Source organism: Pyrus communis, chromosome 3 (genome assembly GCF_041283825.1).
Source record: "Pyrus communis isolate YQ-2024b chromosome 3, ASM4128382v1, whole genome shotgun sequence".
NCBI classification, from domain to species: Eukaryota; Viridiplantae; Streptophyta; class Magnoliopsida; order Rosales; family Rosaceae; genus Pyrus; species Pyrus communis.
In genome coordinates, this window is record NC_142567.1 from 27,742,850 (window position 1) to 27,761,422 (window position 18,573).

Below are 18,573 nucleotides of genomic sequence, written 5' to 3' on the forward strand. Positions count from 1 at the left end.
AGACCACTAGAACCTGGAGGGGCGCAAAAACAAAAGCGTGAGTGGGCAAAAACAAAGTTCTTTGAAAACTCTTTAGCAAAATACATTCTAACCACTCGCCGTAAAACCTGTATACTTCCCAGAAAATGAACATATATACGTATGTATAGATATGTCAATCATGCTCCACCATATGCCATTCATGCTCACAATATGCCATTCATGCTTAAGAATATGCCACAACAGAATCTCATAATCAAATATAAATGCTCAAGCGTAATTCACATCAATAACATAAAATCTGGCAGCCGGGAGTCACCTAACGTGACATGTACCGCTGCCTATAGAGCTCCAATCTCAACTCAACATCTGAATCTGCACACGAGTCGGAACCACCTAACGTGGTCTGTACGACAGGACTGGGTGTAATATATACGCTCTAGTGCTACGATCACGTGAAGACTATGCGAATAATCGCGGGTCACCTACGAGTCGGAACCACCTAATGTGGTCTGCACGACAAGGCTTGCACCTAACTTGGATCCAAGGCGAGCGTGTGGTGCTGGTGAACATCACGTGAAGGACTCTGCCCCTCTCTGGGCGGGAGCACTAACACCGGGGGTGCAGATTATGAGCTCTCTAAGCATCTCAAACTACTATTGCATACAAACATAAATACCACTTACCTGGCACTTACCTGTGCGTCCACAGCACCAATACACATATATAAATGTATGCCATTACTAATGCATGTGATGATGCATAAGTATTAATAATAAAATGTATGGCATAAAACAATTATTCTTTTTAATCTATTTCTGGGAATTAATATGTATATAGGTATATACGGAAAACAAAAGCCCACTCACTGATAATTAGAAGGGTCGTAGCCCCCCTGCCTCGAGTGCGTACGCTCGTCCTCGGAATACGAATCACCTAAACGCGACAAAGTTACGAAAACGTTAATTTAAAAGCACCTAAGCAACTTCTCGTAATAACTTCTCATACATTGCTCAAATTGGACAATTGAATATACCAACGTGACCTACACAACCTCAGGATCACACCCATATTTTTAGAAAAAATTTTGGACCACGCACGCGCCCCCACGCGCCTGAACAGGCACGGACCTACGCGCCCCCACGCGCGGCCACGTGCACTGCACACTGACGGTGTCAACAGACGCCGTCAGGAATATTCCGTCAAACTGACGGAATATTCCGTTAAATCTAACCAGATTCCGTCACTGCCATTAGGAATATTCCGTTAGACTTAACGGAATATTCCCCTTTCTTCTCCGGCGAGCCTCCGGCGCCGGCGACGGCGCCGGAAAACTGGGTAATTTTCAAACTAAGTTTTCTCCTTCGTTTTTCAACCAAATTTCACGTTCTTTATACCAAAATGAAGCTTAGGACTAGTAGAATCACGTTGGACTACTTTTAAGGCCTAAAAATCAAGGAATCTTACCTGCAACAACGATCCAAGTTCGGCCAACTTTGCACAGGACGATCCCGACGTCCAAACTCACCCAACGAACCACTCCGAGGCTCCTTGGGACCTCACAAACACATCTACAAGCTTAGAAATTCCAAAAACACACTAGTTTAGGTTTGCATGAACAATGTTTCAAATCGGCCATTGTTGAAACGACGTGAAAACGTTAGATTTCTTACCTGGAATTGGTATGGTTGTGCTCCTCACAACCTCACGAGTTCAATGGTATAATTGGTTTCTTGTTTGGTGAAGATTTGATTGGGTTTGTGTGTAGTCCGTGTGTTTGTATGAAGAAGAAGAGGAAATGGAGCTCGGGGAGAGAGAGAGAGGCTGAGAGACAGAGTGACAGAAAGTGAGGGAAAGAGGGAGGGAATCCCGGGAGAAAAGAAAGGGTATGAGTGTGGGTGGTCCTACACACCACACCATACAACACAAAACTACCCGTAAGTTTAACGAACTAAGGGGTAAAATCGTAAATTCACACGTACGTTAAAATGAAATTTGGGAAGGGATGTTACAACCTACCCTCCTTAATAGAATTTCGTCCCGAAATTCAAAACAACCTCATTTAACCCCTAGTGATCGAAAAACAATCTAGGATACAAATCCCTCATCCTATTTTCTGTCTCCCATGTCGCTTCTTCAACCGAATGATTCCTCCACAAGACTTTCACCAAATTCACCGTTTTGTTCCTCAGAACCTTTTCTTTCCAATCCAAGATCGTTAACGGTTCCTCGTCGTACGTCAAATCTGGAATTATCTCTAACGGTTGAGGAGGTATCACGTGCAATGGATCAGCAACGTAATGTCGGAGCATAGACACGTGAAAAACGTTATGCACTTTAGCCAACTCCGAAGGCAACTCCAACCTGTAAGCTACCTCCCCAACTCTTTCTGTGACTATGTACGGTCCGATATACCTGGGACTCAACTTCCCTTTCTTTCCAAACCGTACAACACCTCTCCACGGTGAAAGCTTTAGAAATACCCAATCTCCGACCTCATACATTCTGTCCGTAGCATGTCGATCTGCTAAACTTTTCTGCCTGTCCTGAGCTGCTTTCAGGTTAGACCTAATTACCTGAACATTTTGAGTAGTCTCCTCGACAATCTCCGGACCTACTAAGACTGTTTCGCCAACCTCTGACCAACATAACGGAGTGCGACAAGATCTACCATACAAAGCCTCAAATGGCGCCATGCCAATACTCGAATGGAAACTGTTGTTGTAAGCAAATTCCATCAAATCTAACCGCTGGTGCCAAGCATCACTGAACTGTAACACTGATGCTCGTAGCATATCTTCCAAGGTCTGAATAGTTCTCTCGGACTGTCCGTCCGTCTGTGGATGATATGCTGTACTGTAAAGTAGTCTCGTACCCAAAGCTTCCTGAAAAGCTACCCAAAACTTCGATGTGAACCGTGGATCACGATCTGAGACGATACTTACAGGGACACCATGGTATTTCACAACCTTTGAGATAAACAATTCCGCTAACCGGCTCAAAGAGTACTTCTCTCTCACTGGAATGAAATGCGCCGATTTAGTGAGCCGATCAACGATCACCCAAATGCCATCAAAGCCATTATGTGTACGCGGCAACTTGTACACAAAATTCATAGTGATATTTTCCCATTTCCACTCTGGAACGGGAAGCGGCTGCAACAACCCAAACGGTTTCTTTCTTTCTGCTTTAACCTGCTGACAAACAGCACATCTGCTCACATACTCAGCTATCTCCCTTTTTATACCCGGCCAATAGTAAAATGGTCGAATGGTATGATACATTTTAGTTGCCCCTGGGTGCATGGCATAAGCCGAGATATGTGCTTCATCAAGAATTTCCTTCTTCAACTCCACATTACTAGGCACGAACATTCTACCCTCTAACATCAACATACCATCAGAATCACGAACTCTGAGATCTCGCCTCCTTCCTTGATCTCGAGCTCGAATTAGTTCTTGAATCTGTTCATCAGCTACCTGAGCTTCAAGCACCCGATCAACTAAGATTGGCCTAACTTGAAAATTAGCAAGCAATGCCACTTCTCGATCTTCTGCTTCTAACCTTACTCCCGTAGCACGCAAGTCCACCAAAAGAGGAATACGACTAGCGTACAACGCATTGATACGGCCATGTGACTTCCTGCTAAGTGCATCGGCTACTACGTTCGCACGACCAGGATGATAGTCAATCATGCAATCGTAATCGCTGAGCAACTCCAACCACCTCCGTTGACGAAGATTAAGTTCCTTCTGGGTGAAGAGATACTGAAGACTCTTGTGATCTGTGAAGATCCTACACTTCTCTCCGTAAAGATAATGTCTCCACAACTTTAACGCAAAGATGATAGCAGCCAACTCCAAATCATGTGTAGGGTAATTCATCTCATGGGTTTTCAACTGCCGCGAAGCATAAGCAATCACCCTACCATGCTGCATCAATACACATCCCAGACCATTCAAGGAAGCATCGCTATAAACCTCGAAATCACCACTATCGTCCGGGAGTGCCAAAACAGGTGCATGAGTGAGACAATGCTTCAATTGCTGGAAACTCTGCTCACACTTATCATTCCACTCAAACTTAACATCTTTCCTTGTTAACCTCGTCAGTGGCAAGGCAATCACCGAAAAATCCTTAACGAACCTCCGATAATATCCCGCCAAACCAATGAAACTTCTCACCTCAGTGACGGTTCGTGGTTGCTCCCAACTCTCCACAGCTGCAACCTTTTGAGGATCAACTAGAATACCTTGAGCAGAAATGATGTGCCCCAAAAATGAAACTTGATCTAACCAGAACTGGCACTTGCTAAACTTAGCATACAATTGGTGTTCCCTTAACCTTTTCAACACCAAAGTAAGATGTCGAACATGCTCTGCTTTGGACTTAGAATACACCAGAATATCGTCAATGAAGACAATGACAAATCTATCCAAGTAAGGCTGGAATACCCGGTTCATCAAATCCATAAAAGCTGCTGGTGCATTCGTCAACCCAAACGGCATAACCAAAAACTCGTAATGACCGTAACGAGTCCTGAACGCCGTCTTAGGAACATCATCCCTACTAATCTTCAGCTGATAGTACCCAGACCTCAAGTCTATTTTAGAAAATACACAAACACCTCTCAGCTGATCAAACAAATCATCGATACGAGGCAATGGATAACGGTTTTTAATCGTCACCCGATTCAATTGCCTGTAGTCGATACATAGCCTCAAAGTCCCATCTTTCTTTTTCACAAACAACACTGGAGCGCCCCAAGGTGAAATACTAGGCTGAATAAATCCCTTATCCACTAATTCCTGTAACTGAACTTTCAATTCCCTTAACTCAGCAGGAGCCATACGATAAGGAGTTAATGAAATAGGATTAGTACCTGGAAGTAACTCAATAGTGAAATCCACATCTCGATCTGGGGGTAAACCAGGTAAATCTTCAGGAAAAACATCAGGGAAGTGTCTAACCACTCTCACATCCTCAATTCTGCTAGGAACAGTCTCTTCTAACACCACATGAGCTAGATACCCCTGACAACCTTTAGACAACAACTTCTTTGCTCGCAAAGCTGAAATAACACCATGTCTTACCCCACTCTGCTCACCCACAAAAGTAACCTCAGGTAATCCAGGACGGTGAAACGTAACTACTTTCCCGTAACAATCAATGTTGGCACGATAGAAGTGCAACCAATCGTTGCCCAAAATCACATCAAAATCGACAATATCTAACGGGATAAGATCCGCGGGCATAACAACACCCTCTACTATCACTGGACATCCTGGGTACATACAATCTACAACACATCTCTCTCCTCTAGGCATAGCGAATTCTAAATCGTACCCTAGAGGTGTGGGGCGAGGTTGCGTTACTTGAGCAAATGTATGAGAAATAACGGAATGTGTAGCTCCACAATCAATTAAGACTCTAGCAAAATAACCAATAATGTTTAACGTACCCATAATCAAGTCCGGGTTGTTCTGAGCATCCTGCAGGGAAATATTGTGAATACGCCCCTGGCCCTGCTGTCGTCCACCCCGACCTCTGCTCGCTTGAACACCGCGACCTTGAGCTCCACGCCCCTGACTGGGCTGACCCATCTGTCTCGAAGACCCTGCACTACTAGTGGCAATCTCACCCTGCTGATACTGTCCTCCTTGGTACCACTAAGAACTACCCGTCGGAGCTGGAGGATACGGCATGTAGTTGCTGGAATACGGGGGATAACCACCTTGTGAATACAGGTCCTGGGGGTACTGATACGGTCCCGGAGCATAGGGAACAACATCACCTTGATAGTGATAGGCACCACCTCTACCTGCTTGACCATAATTACTCGGACCTTGGATTTGCCGAATCGGTGCAGGTGGCGGCATAAAGGTCTGCTGCGGCTTCTGCTGCTGACCCTAGGGACAATTCACCGCTATATGTCCCGCCTGTCCACAAGTGAAACAAACACCGCTGCCACGCCTGCATTCGCCGAAATGTCGGTTATTACATCTACGGCAAAATGGAACTCGGTTTCGACCACCATCACCTTGTCTCTGGCCTCGAGCACCTCCATAAAACCTACCTCCACGTCCTTGTCCAGAGGCACTGAAACCACCACTAGACGAACTTGAACTAGCACCACCCCTTTTAAAGTTCTGAGTTTGGCGAGGCCCAAGCGACACTTGACTTTTTCCTTTGTTATCTTTCTTTTCATCACTGTCACTCGACATATTCTCAGAGTCCTCTATCCTCAACAGTATTTCATAGAAATCCTGGTAGGACTCACAGTGAGTAGTAGTGGCCATAGAACGCCATCTCTTCCTAGTGCCTAAGCGAAAAAGACGAAGCATCTCCGCCGGATTACCAGCGACATCAGGATAGTAACGAGACAAATCAGTGAACTTACGATAATACTCGTTAGCCGTCATCTTTCGCTGTTTCAACTCAGTGAATTCCTGTTTCTTACGGTCAATATACTCAGGGGGTACAAATCTCCTTTGAAACACATCCTTGAAAACATTCCAATCGGTCCTCTGAGCTGGAGTCAACCTACGAAGCTCTTGTTCCCACCAAGCTGCAGACTCCATCTCCAGAAACCAAGAGGTTGTCTCAACCCACCTTTCCATAGGAAGGTTCCCCTGGTTATGTAACACACGGAAAGTCTTCTCTATGTGTTCCAACCAACGTTCTGCGCCTTCGTGACCCTCATTACCTTTAAACTTCTCCAACTTCAAATTATACATAGTTTCCAGAGGAGTCCTCTGGGGAGGGCGCATCACTGTTTGAAGGGTTGTGGCAATCACTTCCCCCAACTGAGTAAGATCAGGGAAACTAGACTCATCTGAGCGACGTGGTTCCCGACGAGGCGGCATGATTCTAACAGAAGACACCAACTATTAGAATACTCACAAAGACACAGGACTGCCAAACCTAGGCTCTGATACCAAGCTGACACACCCCGACCGAGATCAGGGCGTGCTGGCCGTCACACGAAGGTGACGTAACCATGTGCGCGTGCGGAAGCTAATGAGAAGGTAAAATAAAAGTACTAACAATTAAAAACCTAATAGCATACAAAGTACTAGTGTATGTGAGACACAATTCAGAGCAAGTCTACAACAGTCCGAAAGGAAAAGATACGACATATGTACACCCGAAGGTGACCCTACAATGGTGAATGTCTGTCAGAAATGCCGGGACGCCCTCTGGGATAAACCACCGAACTTGCTAGACCACTAGAACCTGGAGGGGCGCAAAAACAAAAGCGTGAGTGGGCAAAAACAAAGTTCTTTGAAAACTCTTTAGCAAAATACATTCTAACCCCTCGCCGTAAAACCTGTATACTTCCCAGAAAATAAACATATATACGTATGTATAGATATGTCAATCATGCTCCACCATATGCCATTCATGCTCACAATATGCCATTCATGCTTAAGAATATGCCACAACAGAATCTCATAATCAAATATAAATGCTCAAGCGTAATTCACATCAATAACATAAAATCTGGCAGCCGGGAGTCACCTAACGTGACATGTACCGCTGCCTATAGAGCTCCAATCTCAACTCAACATCTGAATCTGCACACGAGTCGGAACCACCTAACGTGGTCTGTACGACAGGACTGGGTGTAATATATACGCTCTAGTGCTACGATCACGTGAAGACTATGCGAATAATCGCGGGTCACCTACGAGTCGGAACCACCTAATGTGGTCTGCACGACAAGGCTTGCACCTAACTTGGATCCAAGGCGAGCGTGTGGTGCTGGTGAACATCACGTGAAGGACTCTGCCCCTCTCTGGGCGGGAGCACTAACACCGGGGGTGCAGATTATGAGCTCTCTAAGCATCTCAAACTACTATTGCATACAAACATAAATACCACTTACCTGGCACTTACCTGTGCGTCCACAGCACCAATACACATATATAAATGTATGCCATTACTAATGCATGTGATGATGCATAAGTATTAATAATAAAATGTATGGCATAAAACAATTATTCTTTTTAATCTATTTCTGGGAATTAATATGTATATAGGTATATACGGAAAACAAAAGCCCACTCACTGATAATTAGAAGGGTCGTAGCCCCCCTGCCTCGAGTGCGTACGCTCGTCCTCGGAATACGAATCACCTAAACGCGACAAAGTTACGAAAACGTTAATTTAAAAGCACCTAAGCAACTTCTCGTAATAACTTCTCATACATTGCTCAAATTGGACAATTGAATATACCAACGTGACCTACACAACCTCAGGATCACACCCATATTTTTAGAAAAAATTTTGGACCACGCACGCGCCCCCACGCGCCTGAACAGGCACGGACCTACGCGCCCCCACGCGCGGCCACGTGCACTGCACACTGACGGTGTCAACAGACGCCGTCAGGAATATTCCGTCAAACTGACGGAATATTCCGTTAAATCTAACCAGATTCCGTCACTGCCATTAGGAATATTCCGTTAGACTTAACGGAATATTCCCCTTTCTTCTCCGGCGAGCCTCCGGCGCCGGCGACGGCGCCGGAAAACTGGGTAATTTTCAAACTAAGTTTTCTCCTTCGTTTTTCAACCAAATTTCACGTTCTTTATACCAAAATGAAGCTTAGGACTAGTAGAATCACGTTGGACTACTTTTAAGGCCTAAAAATCAAGGAATCTTACCTGCAACAACGATCCAAGTTCGGCCAACTTTGCACAGGACGATCCCGACGTCCAAACTCACCCAACGAACCACTCCGAGGCTCCTTGGGACCTCACAAACACATCTACAAGCTTAGAAATTCCAAAAACACACTAGTTTAGGTTTGCATGAACAGTGTTTCAAATCGGCCATTGTTGAAACGACGTGAAAACGTTAGATTTCTTACCTGGAATTGGTATGGTTGTGCTCCTCACAACCTCACGAGTTCAATGGTATAATTGGTTTCTTGTTTGGTGAAGATTTGATTGGGTTTGTGTGTAGTCCGTGTGTTTGTATGAAGAAGAAGAGGAAATGGAGCTCGGGGAGAGAGAGAGAGAGACTGAGAGACAGAGTGACAGAAAGTGAGGGAAAGAGGGAGGGAATCCCGGGAGAAAAGAAAGGGTATGAGTGTGGGTGGTCCTACACACCACACCATACAACACAAAACTACCCGTAAGTTTAACGAACTAAGGGGTAAAATCGTAAATTCACACGTACGTTAAAATGAAATTTGGGACGGGATGTTACATGCAAAGGGTTGATGTATGTATGTGACCTACTACAATGGTGTACCTCTGATTCATTGGTCTCTATTTTGCAACTTCGTTATTACAAGTAGGTCTTTGGAAGGATTCTACAACTAACGTATACAATACTGCAAATGACGCTTTAATGCAGTGGCCAAAATGTAATCATGCATGTGTATTATAGTGCTGGTTTGATTCTAATACACCTTATTACTAGAAATTCAAACTTTTAGTCACAACATCATTTTAGATATAACGCATCTATCTTTTGTGTCATCACATATAATGACTAATAGGCATTTAGCGTTGCGAGCCATCCCTAATTTTAGGGTATTTTAAATCCCAAATGTGATAAATGACAAAATGCCCTTGATTGGGTGAATGTTGACTTTTATTGACCATCGTGGTGTGACACTTATAACTTATTATGTAAACTTGTTCCTGTAGTACTTTTCGTCATGAATGCATGAGTGCAAACGAATTAAAATTTGGAGTTCGAAAGAGAAATTTTTAAACTTTCCAAATCATAGGGTAATTTAGTAATTTCGAATAAACCTTCTAAATCCTATCAACTTGCATCTTCGTCTTCCTTGCGGGTAGAACCAGCTGTACCCAGAAGTACAGCCGCTGTTTCTTCATTTCCTTCTCCGTTTTGCTCTCCCAAACCAAATCTGCATATCTCCTTCATTTGGTCACCGTTTTCGACAAGTCTTATATCAAAGTCTAAGCCCTCGTCGAGCCCAACACGTTTTGTAACCTCGATTTCCCCCAAAAAACCACCACACAAGGCAGAAGAAGGGCGAGAAAGGGAGCAAATCTCGCCATAAAAGATAAAACTTCAAGTCCGGCCAAACTCATCGGAACTCGACCTAAGCCAAGAGAGAAGTTTAATCCTCTTCTCTTCGGCTTCATTTCTACGTAAGTGGTTCCTTACATTTGTCAATTAAAGATTTGGGTTAAATTTAGATTCTTGTTTTTAATCCGACTCGTCTAATTTATGAGGCCATGTTATTTGTGTGAACTGTTTTCGTTGAAGATCATGTGAAAATTAATTGGAATTGGAGGTGTTTGGTTAATTTTCGAAGTAGGGGCAGATTTGTGGTGGGTTAGTTTTGAAATGTTGAATTTTTACGTTCTTGAAGTGAATATTATGCTTGTTGGGTTTAACAAAAACTAAATGGGATTTTATTGGGAAAGTTACGTGAGTAAGTGTATGAAGGATTGTCTCTCTTTTAGTTTGGAAGACTGGAAAATAATTGAATTCGTTTATATGTTTCAATGTTACGGGAATGCGGTCCGATACAACAAGGGTGATGACATGATTGGTTACGCTAGTTAGATCATCTTTGATGTCAAACCTAAGTGGAATGTCATGTAATCAAATTTGAAACTAAGAGTAAGCTTCAACCAATATGTCAATCCTACGTGGATTGACATATGAGTTTTCAGAAAACGTGATGTGAAATCATTTTTAATTATTATATTATGTAGACATGATTAATACACCAATTATAAATCTTGAAAATTTATTTTAATTGATTTCTTTTTAAAATGAGTCTACAAATATCATTTATAACAAAAAAAAACGTATCGGTTGGAAAAAGAGAAAATCTGACATTGCCACATCAGCTGTCAAATTAAAATTTGACATTTATCTTTTGACATCTCCTTTAGAGATGCTCTTGCAGCTAGTGTATGACTATATTATTCAGCTTACATTAGTTACAACTAGTGTATGACTACATTTTCAGCTTACATTGGTTACCACTAGTTTATGGAATTATATGTTATACCTACGCAACAGCATCACGGTTGTTACAGTCGGCGCTCTGCGTTCATGATACTCTGGGGTTACTTGCTTAGGCACTCTAGCTATAAGCTTTTTTTTTGCTATTGCATTTTAAAAGAGATTACCTTGGGACAGGAGATTATGCGTTTCCGTTAGCTTTTTGCCCAGTTGAAATCACAACTGCTCTTTCCTCCTGATTTGATGTTACAACTAGTATATGGAATTATATGTTATACCACCACTAAGTATCAATTTAGTATATATGCATGTATTGTTATTTCAATTTCTATGACATGCTTAGTTTTCAAAACGAAGGGTTAATATGTTTAGAAAACAAAATGTTTGAAAAAACTTTATTCTTCGTCCATATACACTTTTTTTTTTTTGCCCCTCAATACTTAGTGGTAGAGATCATATTGACGTTGAGGCAAACTTGCGACAGCTATGATCAGTTGCCATCGAGCAGGACTACTCCCTTATGTATATGCATGCAGGTTATGGTTATGTCACCTTTTGGGTGACGACCAACACATCTCGATTTCGGTGTCTATCTTGACATCAGATCAGAGTGTATCATTTAATGTTAACCATTCTTCATGACTGAATCTTAGAGTAACAGTAGCCCTTGTGACTGAATCTGTGTCGGAGATGCTATAAGGTAAAAATATTTTCAATCGTAGGTATTCTTTTCATTTATTTTCCAAAAAAAAGTCGTATCATTTAAATGTTCATATCAAAGTGGTGAACGAGTGCAAAAATAATTAAAGGTTCATATCAAGAGGGAATACATACGATTTTCGACTCTTCGTATTTCGCCCTTGTATTGAATCACTAACCCTATGAGCTTCGATTTTCGACTTATAAATACGTTTAGATTTATAAGAGATCCTTTTCCGGTACAGATATTTCTCCGTTAGTTGTTGCTGCATAAATTTTCTTTTTCTTTTGTTGTTATTCTTTGCAGCAGAGAAGGTTTCAAGTTATACTCTTGGCGATTTTTATTTTTATTTTTTCAATTTTTCGTATGGGATTTTGATATTGTAATTCTCACTCTTAATTTCCTGCATCAGTTCATCTGTCAAAGTTTTGAAGCCATGCCAGAGGTCAATGCTTCTTCATCCTTGGTTCACCTCAATGTGGGAGGAAAGAAGTTATGCACCACCGTTGGTACTCTAACTCAGCGTCAACCCGACTCCATGGTTGCTGCAATGTTCAGCAGTCGACACACTTTGCGCAAAAGATAAGAAGGGATACGTTTTCATCGATCGGGATGGCGAACATTTCCGGCACATTCTTAATTGGTTAAGAGACGGCGAGATTCCTAAATTAGAAGATTCTCAATATGCAGAACTTGTTAAGGAGGAAAAATACTATCTACTACTTGATTTAGTTGATGGAATACTTGATGTCCTTGATAGTAAGGAAGATACTGCGTCGGATGCAGATTTTACACGCACCGACGTTATCAAGTACATACATTCACAGAAGTCGTGTAGATGCTCGTCTAATAAGAATTATTTTCAAGGGGTTAATCTTTCTGGCCATAATCTTTCAAAATTGGACCTGTCAGAAGTTAACTTCAGCTCTGCATGTTTGAGAAATGTGAGTTTTTCAGGTGCAAATCTTCAGTTTACTAATTTCAAGCATGTGGATGCCGAAGGTGCTACTTTTGACGATGCCAATTTGTGTGGTTCTACTTTTTATGGAGCAAATCTACGAGGAGCGTCTTTTGTGGGTGCAAAAAACTTCGATCTCTACGATCTCTCTGGGGCATCTGGTGTCGAATATTGTAGGCTCTGAACGTTATCCTCGACAGTGTTGATCATGTTAGAAATGGTTTTGGGAATCTCTTTACATTACATACAAATGCGACCGATGGATTATGCAAGGGCGTAAGCCAACTTCATCTTTCAGGTTCTACAAGATTTGATTTCTCAATAGCTCTCGAGTCATTTAGTGGTTAATGTATGACTTATGTCCTGTATTTGTGACCAACCACATTGGTCTCTATTTTGCAAGTTCGTTATTACACATAGTTCTTTGCCAGGGCTATCTTTGATATTTCGAGGGCCTGTGCTAATGTATGATCTATTTATGTCCTATATTTGTGACCGACCACATTGTTGTACCTTCAATGCATTGGTCTCTATATTGCAAGTTTGTTATTACAAGGTAGTTCTTTGGTAGGGTAGTTTCTGAGATTCGGAGGCAGTAGCGGATTCAGAATTTTAAACTTGAGGGGTCCCAATAACAAAGGTAAAAAAATTTATGATTAAAATAACATTTAAAAGTTAAACTATAATACACTTTATTGATGAATCATACATAAAACAACATTACAAGCTATAAAATCTAATTCAAGCATCTACGACAAAGTTTCATAGTCTAAAAATGTTCCATTTGCAAATATGATCTTTGAACCTCATCTTGAATATTAGGAGGATAATCCTTCATTCAAATTCTTTTTCCAGAGTCTCTCTCAAGATTATTCAAATGAATATCACACTCATTTTGTCTTGAACTTGAACTATCCAAACAAATAGATTGTGATATTGGTTTTGGCTTGAATTTTTTTTTCCATATTTCTTACCTATACACTACATATTAATAAAAAAAAAAACACAAAAACATATACCAATGAATCAATAAACAAAATTCCAATAATTAAATGAGTATACAAAAATAAAATATATCAATAATAGATTATAAAATCTCCATCAATATATAATATAATTTAGTGGAGATTAGATTAGAATACCAAAAAATCTTATTTGAATTTTGAACCAAATGGTGGTGGTGTGGAGATTTAAAACAAATTGAGATATGATATTGGAGTAAAATTAAAATATGAGATTGGGTGGGATTTTAGGATTATGAGAATTGGGAAATTGGGGATTGGATATGTGAAAATTGGGGGTTTCAGGTTTTGGTTGGGGGAATGGATGGTAAGGTATGGGGATTCAGGAAGAGTGACGGAGGCCTTGGGAAATTAAAACAAAATGGAAGCAAACGTGCGTTTTGGGCCAAGGTTGAAATGGGAAAATTTTCTTTCTTCCTCTGGGCGGTCTTCTTCCCCATCATGACGCCGCTGCTGCAACTGCACAAAGTTGGTCCAAGTACGAGGGGTCCCCGAAAAATTTCAAACAACCATTCAGGCGTCTTTGAGGGGTCTTGGGACCTCCTAGGTCCCTCTATGGATCCGCCACTATTCGGATGCCTAAGCTAATGTATGATATATTTATGTCCTATATTTGTGACCGACCACATAGGTGTACCTCCAATGCATTGGTCTCTATTTTGCAAGTTCGTTATTACCAATAATTCTTTGAAAGGATCATACTAATAACGTATATAATATTGCATATGACGCTTTATTGCAGTGATAGAAAGTAATCATGTTTACGCACCATGGTGCAGGTTCATCCCCAATTCTCCTTTATCCTAATAACTAACTAATTAACTCACTAACTCTATCACTCTCACGAATACAAAACCTTAACTCTCGATATAAATGCTACATAGTTGTACCTCCTAATCAAGATGATTTGAAAGTTTTAGCCCCGGCCCAAAGTCAGCATTTTTCTTCCTTATTTTATTTCGCAAATGCTCTTGTGCGGTGCTTAGATGCGCTATATAATTTCACTGTTATGTCAAACCTGCACAGTTGAGATTAGAATGCTATAAAGAGTTTTGCGTAGAGTTTGGTCAAGTGAAACCCTAGTTGGCGAACCCATCTCTCTCTCTCTCTCTCTCTCTCTCTCTCTCTCTCTCTCTCTCATCATTCCCTTCAGTTTTAGATTTCTGATTTTCCTTTTCACCTAATTTTCAATTTATGAGTTATTACAGATAGTTCGAGTCGTAAGGAATTCCAATATATCATCAAATAACTGAGTTCCATTGCAATTAAAAGGATTATCATAATAATAGTACCCAAGATTCATAATATAGCTTCAATTAGCAATGTCATTTACCATTACGTTTTTTTTCCTGATAGATCTGCACTAACTCGCATTTGGTTAATATGTGTCATACATTTACCGCTGATCAATAATGCTGTCAAGAGAATAAGAGCTTGTATGTCAACTGCAAGTTTCAATTTTTTATTTATAATTTTCATTAAACATGATTGTCGAGCGCGGAAAGGATTTCAGGAATGTTTTCGGATATTTTTCTGTTAAGTGACAATATTCATTACGAAAGAATGATATATTGCAGAGCATGACGTGGCGGGCTCGGACGCAGACAACACTTTTTTGGCAAAGGATCCAACGATAGATAGAGATCTGAATTGGACTGATCAAAACAAATAAAAAATGAAAAGGCATTTGGTGCGTGGCAACCCTATATTTGAAGGTGAACTACACAATCCGAACTGGGGTGAACGATTGCAAAAATAGGGTATAAGTGGTGGTAGTACTAATCAATTTACTTATTATTATTAGGTAAGTTTAAATTTTAAGATTTTTGTCTATTTATTATACATATATGAATATTTAAACTCATCTAATGATAATAATTATGGTAGTAGGCATTACTGAGACCTTTGACATTCCTTTGCATGTGTTGTTACTGACAATAACCAAGAGAATGCATACGATTTTCGACTCTTCGCATTTCGCTCTTGTATTTAATATGTTCACTAACCCTGAGCTTCTCTGTGCGTTACTTAATAAAATCGTCTTTAATTATCCTGTTCTTGGTATAAATACAAGTGCGTGCTGTAGGTTTAGTTTTGTAAGAGATCTTTAATACTGATATTTCTCCCTTAGTTTTGCTGCATAAAGGTTCTTTTCTTTTGTTGCTGTTCTTTGTAGTGTAGAAGGTTTCAAGTCATACTTTTGTTGAATTTACCTCAAATGTGGGAGGAAGAACATTTTCCACCACCGTTGGAACACTAACACAGAGTAAACTTGACTCCATGCTTGCTGGAATATTTAGCAGTCGACAGACTTTGAGCCAGGATGAGAAGGGATATATTTTCATCGATAGGGATGGCGAACATTTCCGGCACATTCAAAGAAGTGGTATCGACACTCGGCTAACAAGCATTATTTTTAAGGGGTTAATCTTTCTAAACTCGATCTGTCAGTAGTTGACTTCAGCAATGCATGTCTGAGAAACGTGTGTTTCTCAGGTGCAAATCTTCAGCGTGCTAGTTTCAACCATGTGGATGCTGAATTGCTGCATTTGACAATGCGGATTTGCTTGAATCTATACTTTTGTTGGTGTGAATCTGCGAGGAGCTTCTTTTCTGGGTGCTACAAGTAAAAAACTTCAATCTCACTAGGGCATCTTGCGTGGAAGATTGCAGAGGGGTTGGTGTATGTATCTGCTGTTGGTGGATGGAATTTGGCTTAAGGATTAGTAGATTATGTTTTGCAGAATAAAATACTTTCACGTCTGTTTTTTTTGTAATTTGGTCTTTTATTTTGTTTTTATTTAATGCGTCGTATCATGACCAGTGCTCGAGAATGAATATGGACTATTAAAATTTTTAACTGTATATTGTATGAACAGCTCTACGAGGATCTTATTACCGCAAAGACATAAAATAATATTGCTTAATATTAGAAAAATGCTAAGGAGACTTGAGACACCGTAAATTTTTCGTCGTCTTATGTTTTTAGCACAATATTATAATACATGTGATTCCATTGTCCTTTTAATTATTAAAATTAATAATTACAATACCTAAATTCTCGATATAAATACTATGCCTAATTAGATTATTAGTCACGTGGTGATAGAGTAGTTGTAAGATAGCCCCTATGATAAAAATAAATAAATAAAAACTAGAATTTAAGCCCCTGTGATGAAATCTGTTAGGATTTAGACTCAAAATTGAAAATTATGTCAACTCTCCGTTAATTGCGTCAACTATGATCTAAACCCTAACAATTAATGAGGAGTTCTGTTTTAGCTTAATATGTGTGGCTCCGTTAATTGTTAGCACATGAGCTACACATTTTAAACTAAAACAGAACTCCCCATTAATTGTTAGGGTGTAGATCCTAATTGACGCAATTAACGGAGAGTTGATGGAAGGGAGATTTTATTTAAACCCATTTAACCTCTTTCTACACCCAACTTAAGTTTTAAATTTTAATTGTCTATTTTACCCTATATTGCATAATTACTATTAAGTACAAAATGAAATTAATAATGAAAATTTATCAATAGACCCACATACTATAATTAAACCTTAGCATCGCCATTTGTTTATCCTTTTTAGAGCATCTCCAAATGATATATCAAATATGGTATGTCAACATTTTATTTGATGATTGATGTGGCAAATTGAATACAAGTGTTAAATCTTCTTCTTTTCCAATGGATGTGTCAAATATTTATTTTATTATTTTATTGGACCTAGAGTTACATTAACCATGAAAAAATAATCAAAATTAGTTTTAGTTTGTATTCTAATGGTTGTTAATGGGACTCATGCATTAAAAATTAAATTAAATATATTTGACTCATTTGTTTGCTGTCAAAAAAGGCGCCTAGAAAGCAAGGAATCAAATGACTCACGTGCCACATCATATATGACACATCCATTGGAGAACACTTGAATGTCTTTTAATCCTATTTGGCATATTTGACATCTCCTTTGGACTCCTTTGGAGATGGTCTTAATCCTCCAACTAAGGTATGACTCGATTTATAGATATTTTGTTTGTTTATGACTCGATTTATAGATATTTTGTTTGTTTGCTTCTTCTTTGGATTAAATTTCATACTTTCTATATTATATTGTATTTTTTTTTTCTCTGTCGTCTGTATACGCCCTAAAACACCAATGCAAGGACTTTTGATTAGTACTGCAAAGACATAAAACTTGATTCTTGGTGCAAATAAAGATTGCTCAACCTTAATCACGAACTAGCGGGTGGCATGTCTTGCACCTTTTTTATTCGAAATAGCTCGAATTTGTTTATTTGTTTATTAACATAGCAGCAAAACACACAGCCCTATGTCACTTCAAAGTTTCTTAAAAAGTACATGAATATGTTCAATTTAAAAATGACTGAATTGGAGCTTGCATAACATTCTCTTGGCAAATTCAAGTCTATGGAATGATCTCTTGGATAGGGTTGTGGTAGCCAAAAGAAAAAAAAGTAGACATGGAAATGCTAGTCCTATACAGCATATGTAATTATAGGGGGACAAAGGACGCCTCTTTGAAAAGAAAAAAAACAAAACTTTCAATTAGAGATGTTATTTTATAAAGGGAATGGATGTAAAGATAATTTTATATTTTGAATTGAATTTGAGAGGATAGTTTAGGTAATAAATTTGGGTTTAAAGAGATATTAATTCTTTAATAAAAAAAATATGGGTGAACAGAGTAAGTTGGCTGTAGAAAGATGTTAGATGAGTTCAAATAAAATTTGTCTTGATAGAAATTTTAATTTTGAACCTAAATCTTAATAGACTTCACTAGAAAACTTAAATCCTAATATTTTTTTTATCATAAAGATTATCTTCTAACAACTCTATCATCACAGAACTAATAATTCAATTAGGCCTAATTACTAGATGGTTCACATTCTTCACAAAATGATCGCCCTAAGATGATCCTAACTCTAT

General features: G+C 39.6%; 1 protein-coding gene across 1 annotated transcript; it reads left to right on the forward strand.

The window, feature by feature from the left end:
* The first annotated feature begins 9,964 nt into the window (after nt 1-9,964).
* Nucleotides 9,965-13,029, forward strand: LOC137716413 (FH protein interacting protein FIP2). Its single transcript, XM_068455863.2, is given in 3 exon segments — nt 9,965-10,112; nt 12,054-12,215; nt 12,217-13,029. Coding segments are annotated over 2 exon segments (705 nt in total). The 5' UTR covers nt 9,965-10,112; nt 12,054-12,077; the 3' UTR covers nt 12,784-13,029.
* The last annotated feature ends 5,544 nt before the right edge of the window (nt 13,030-18,573 follow it).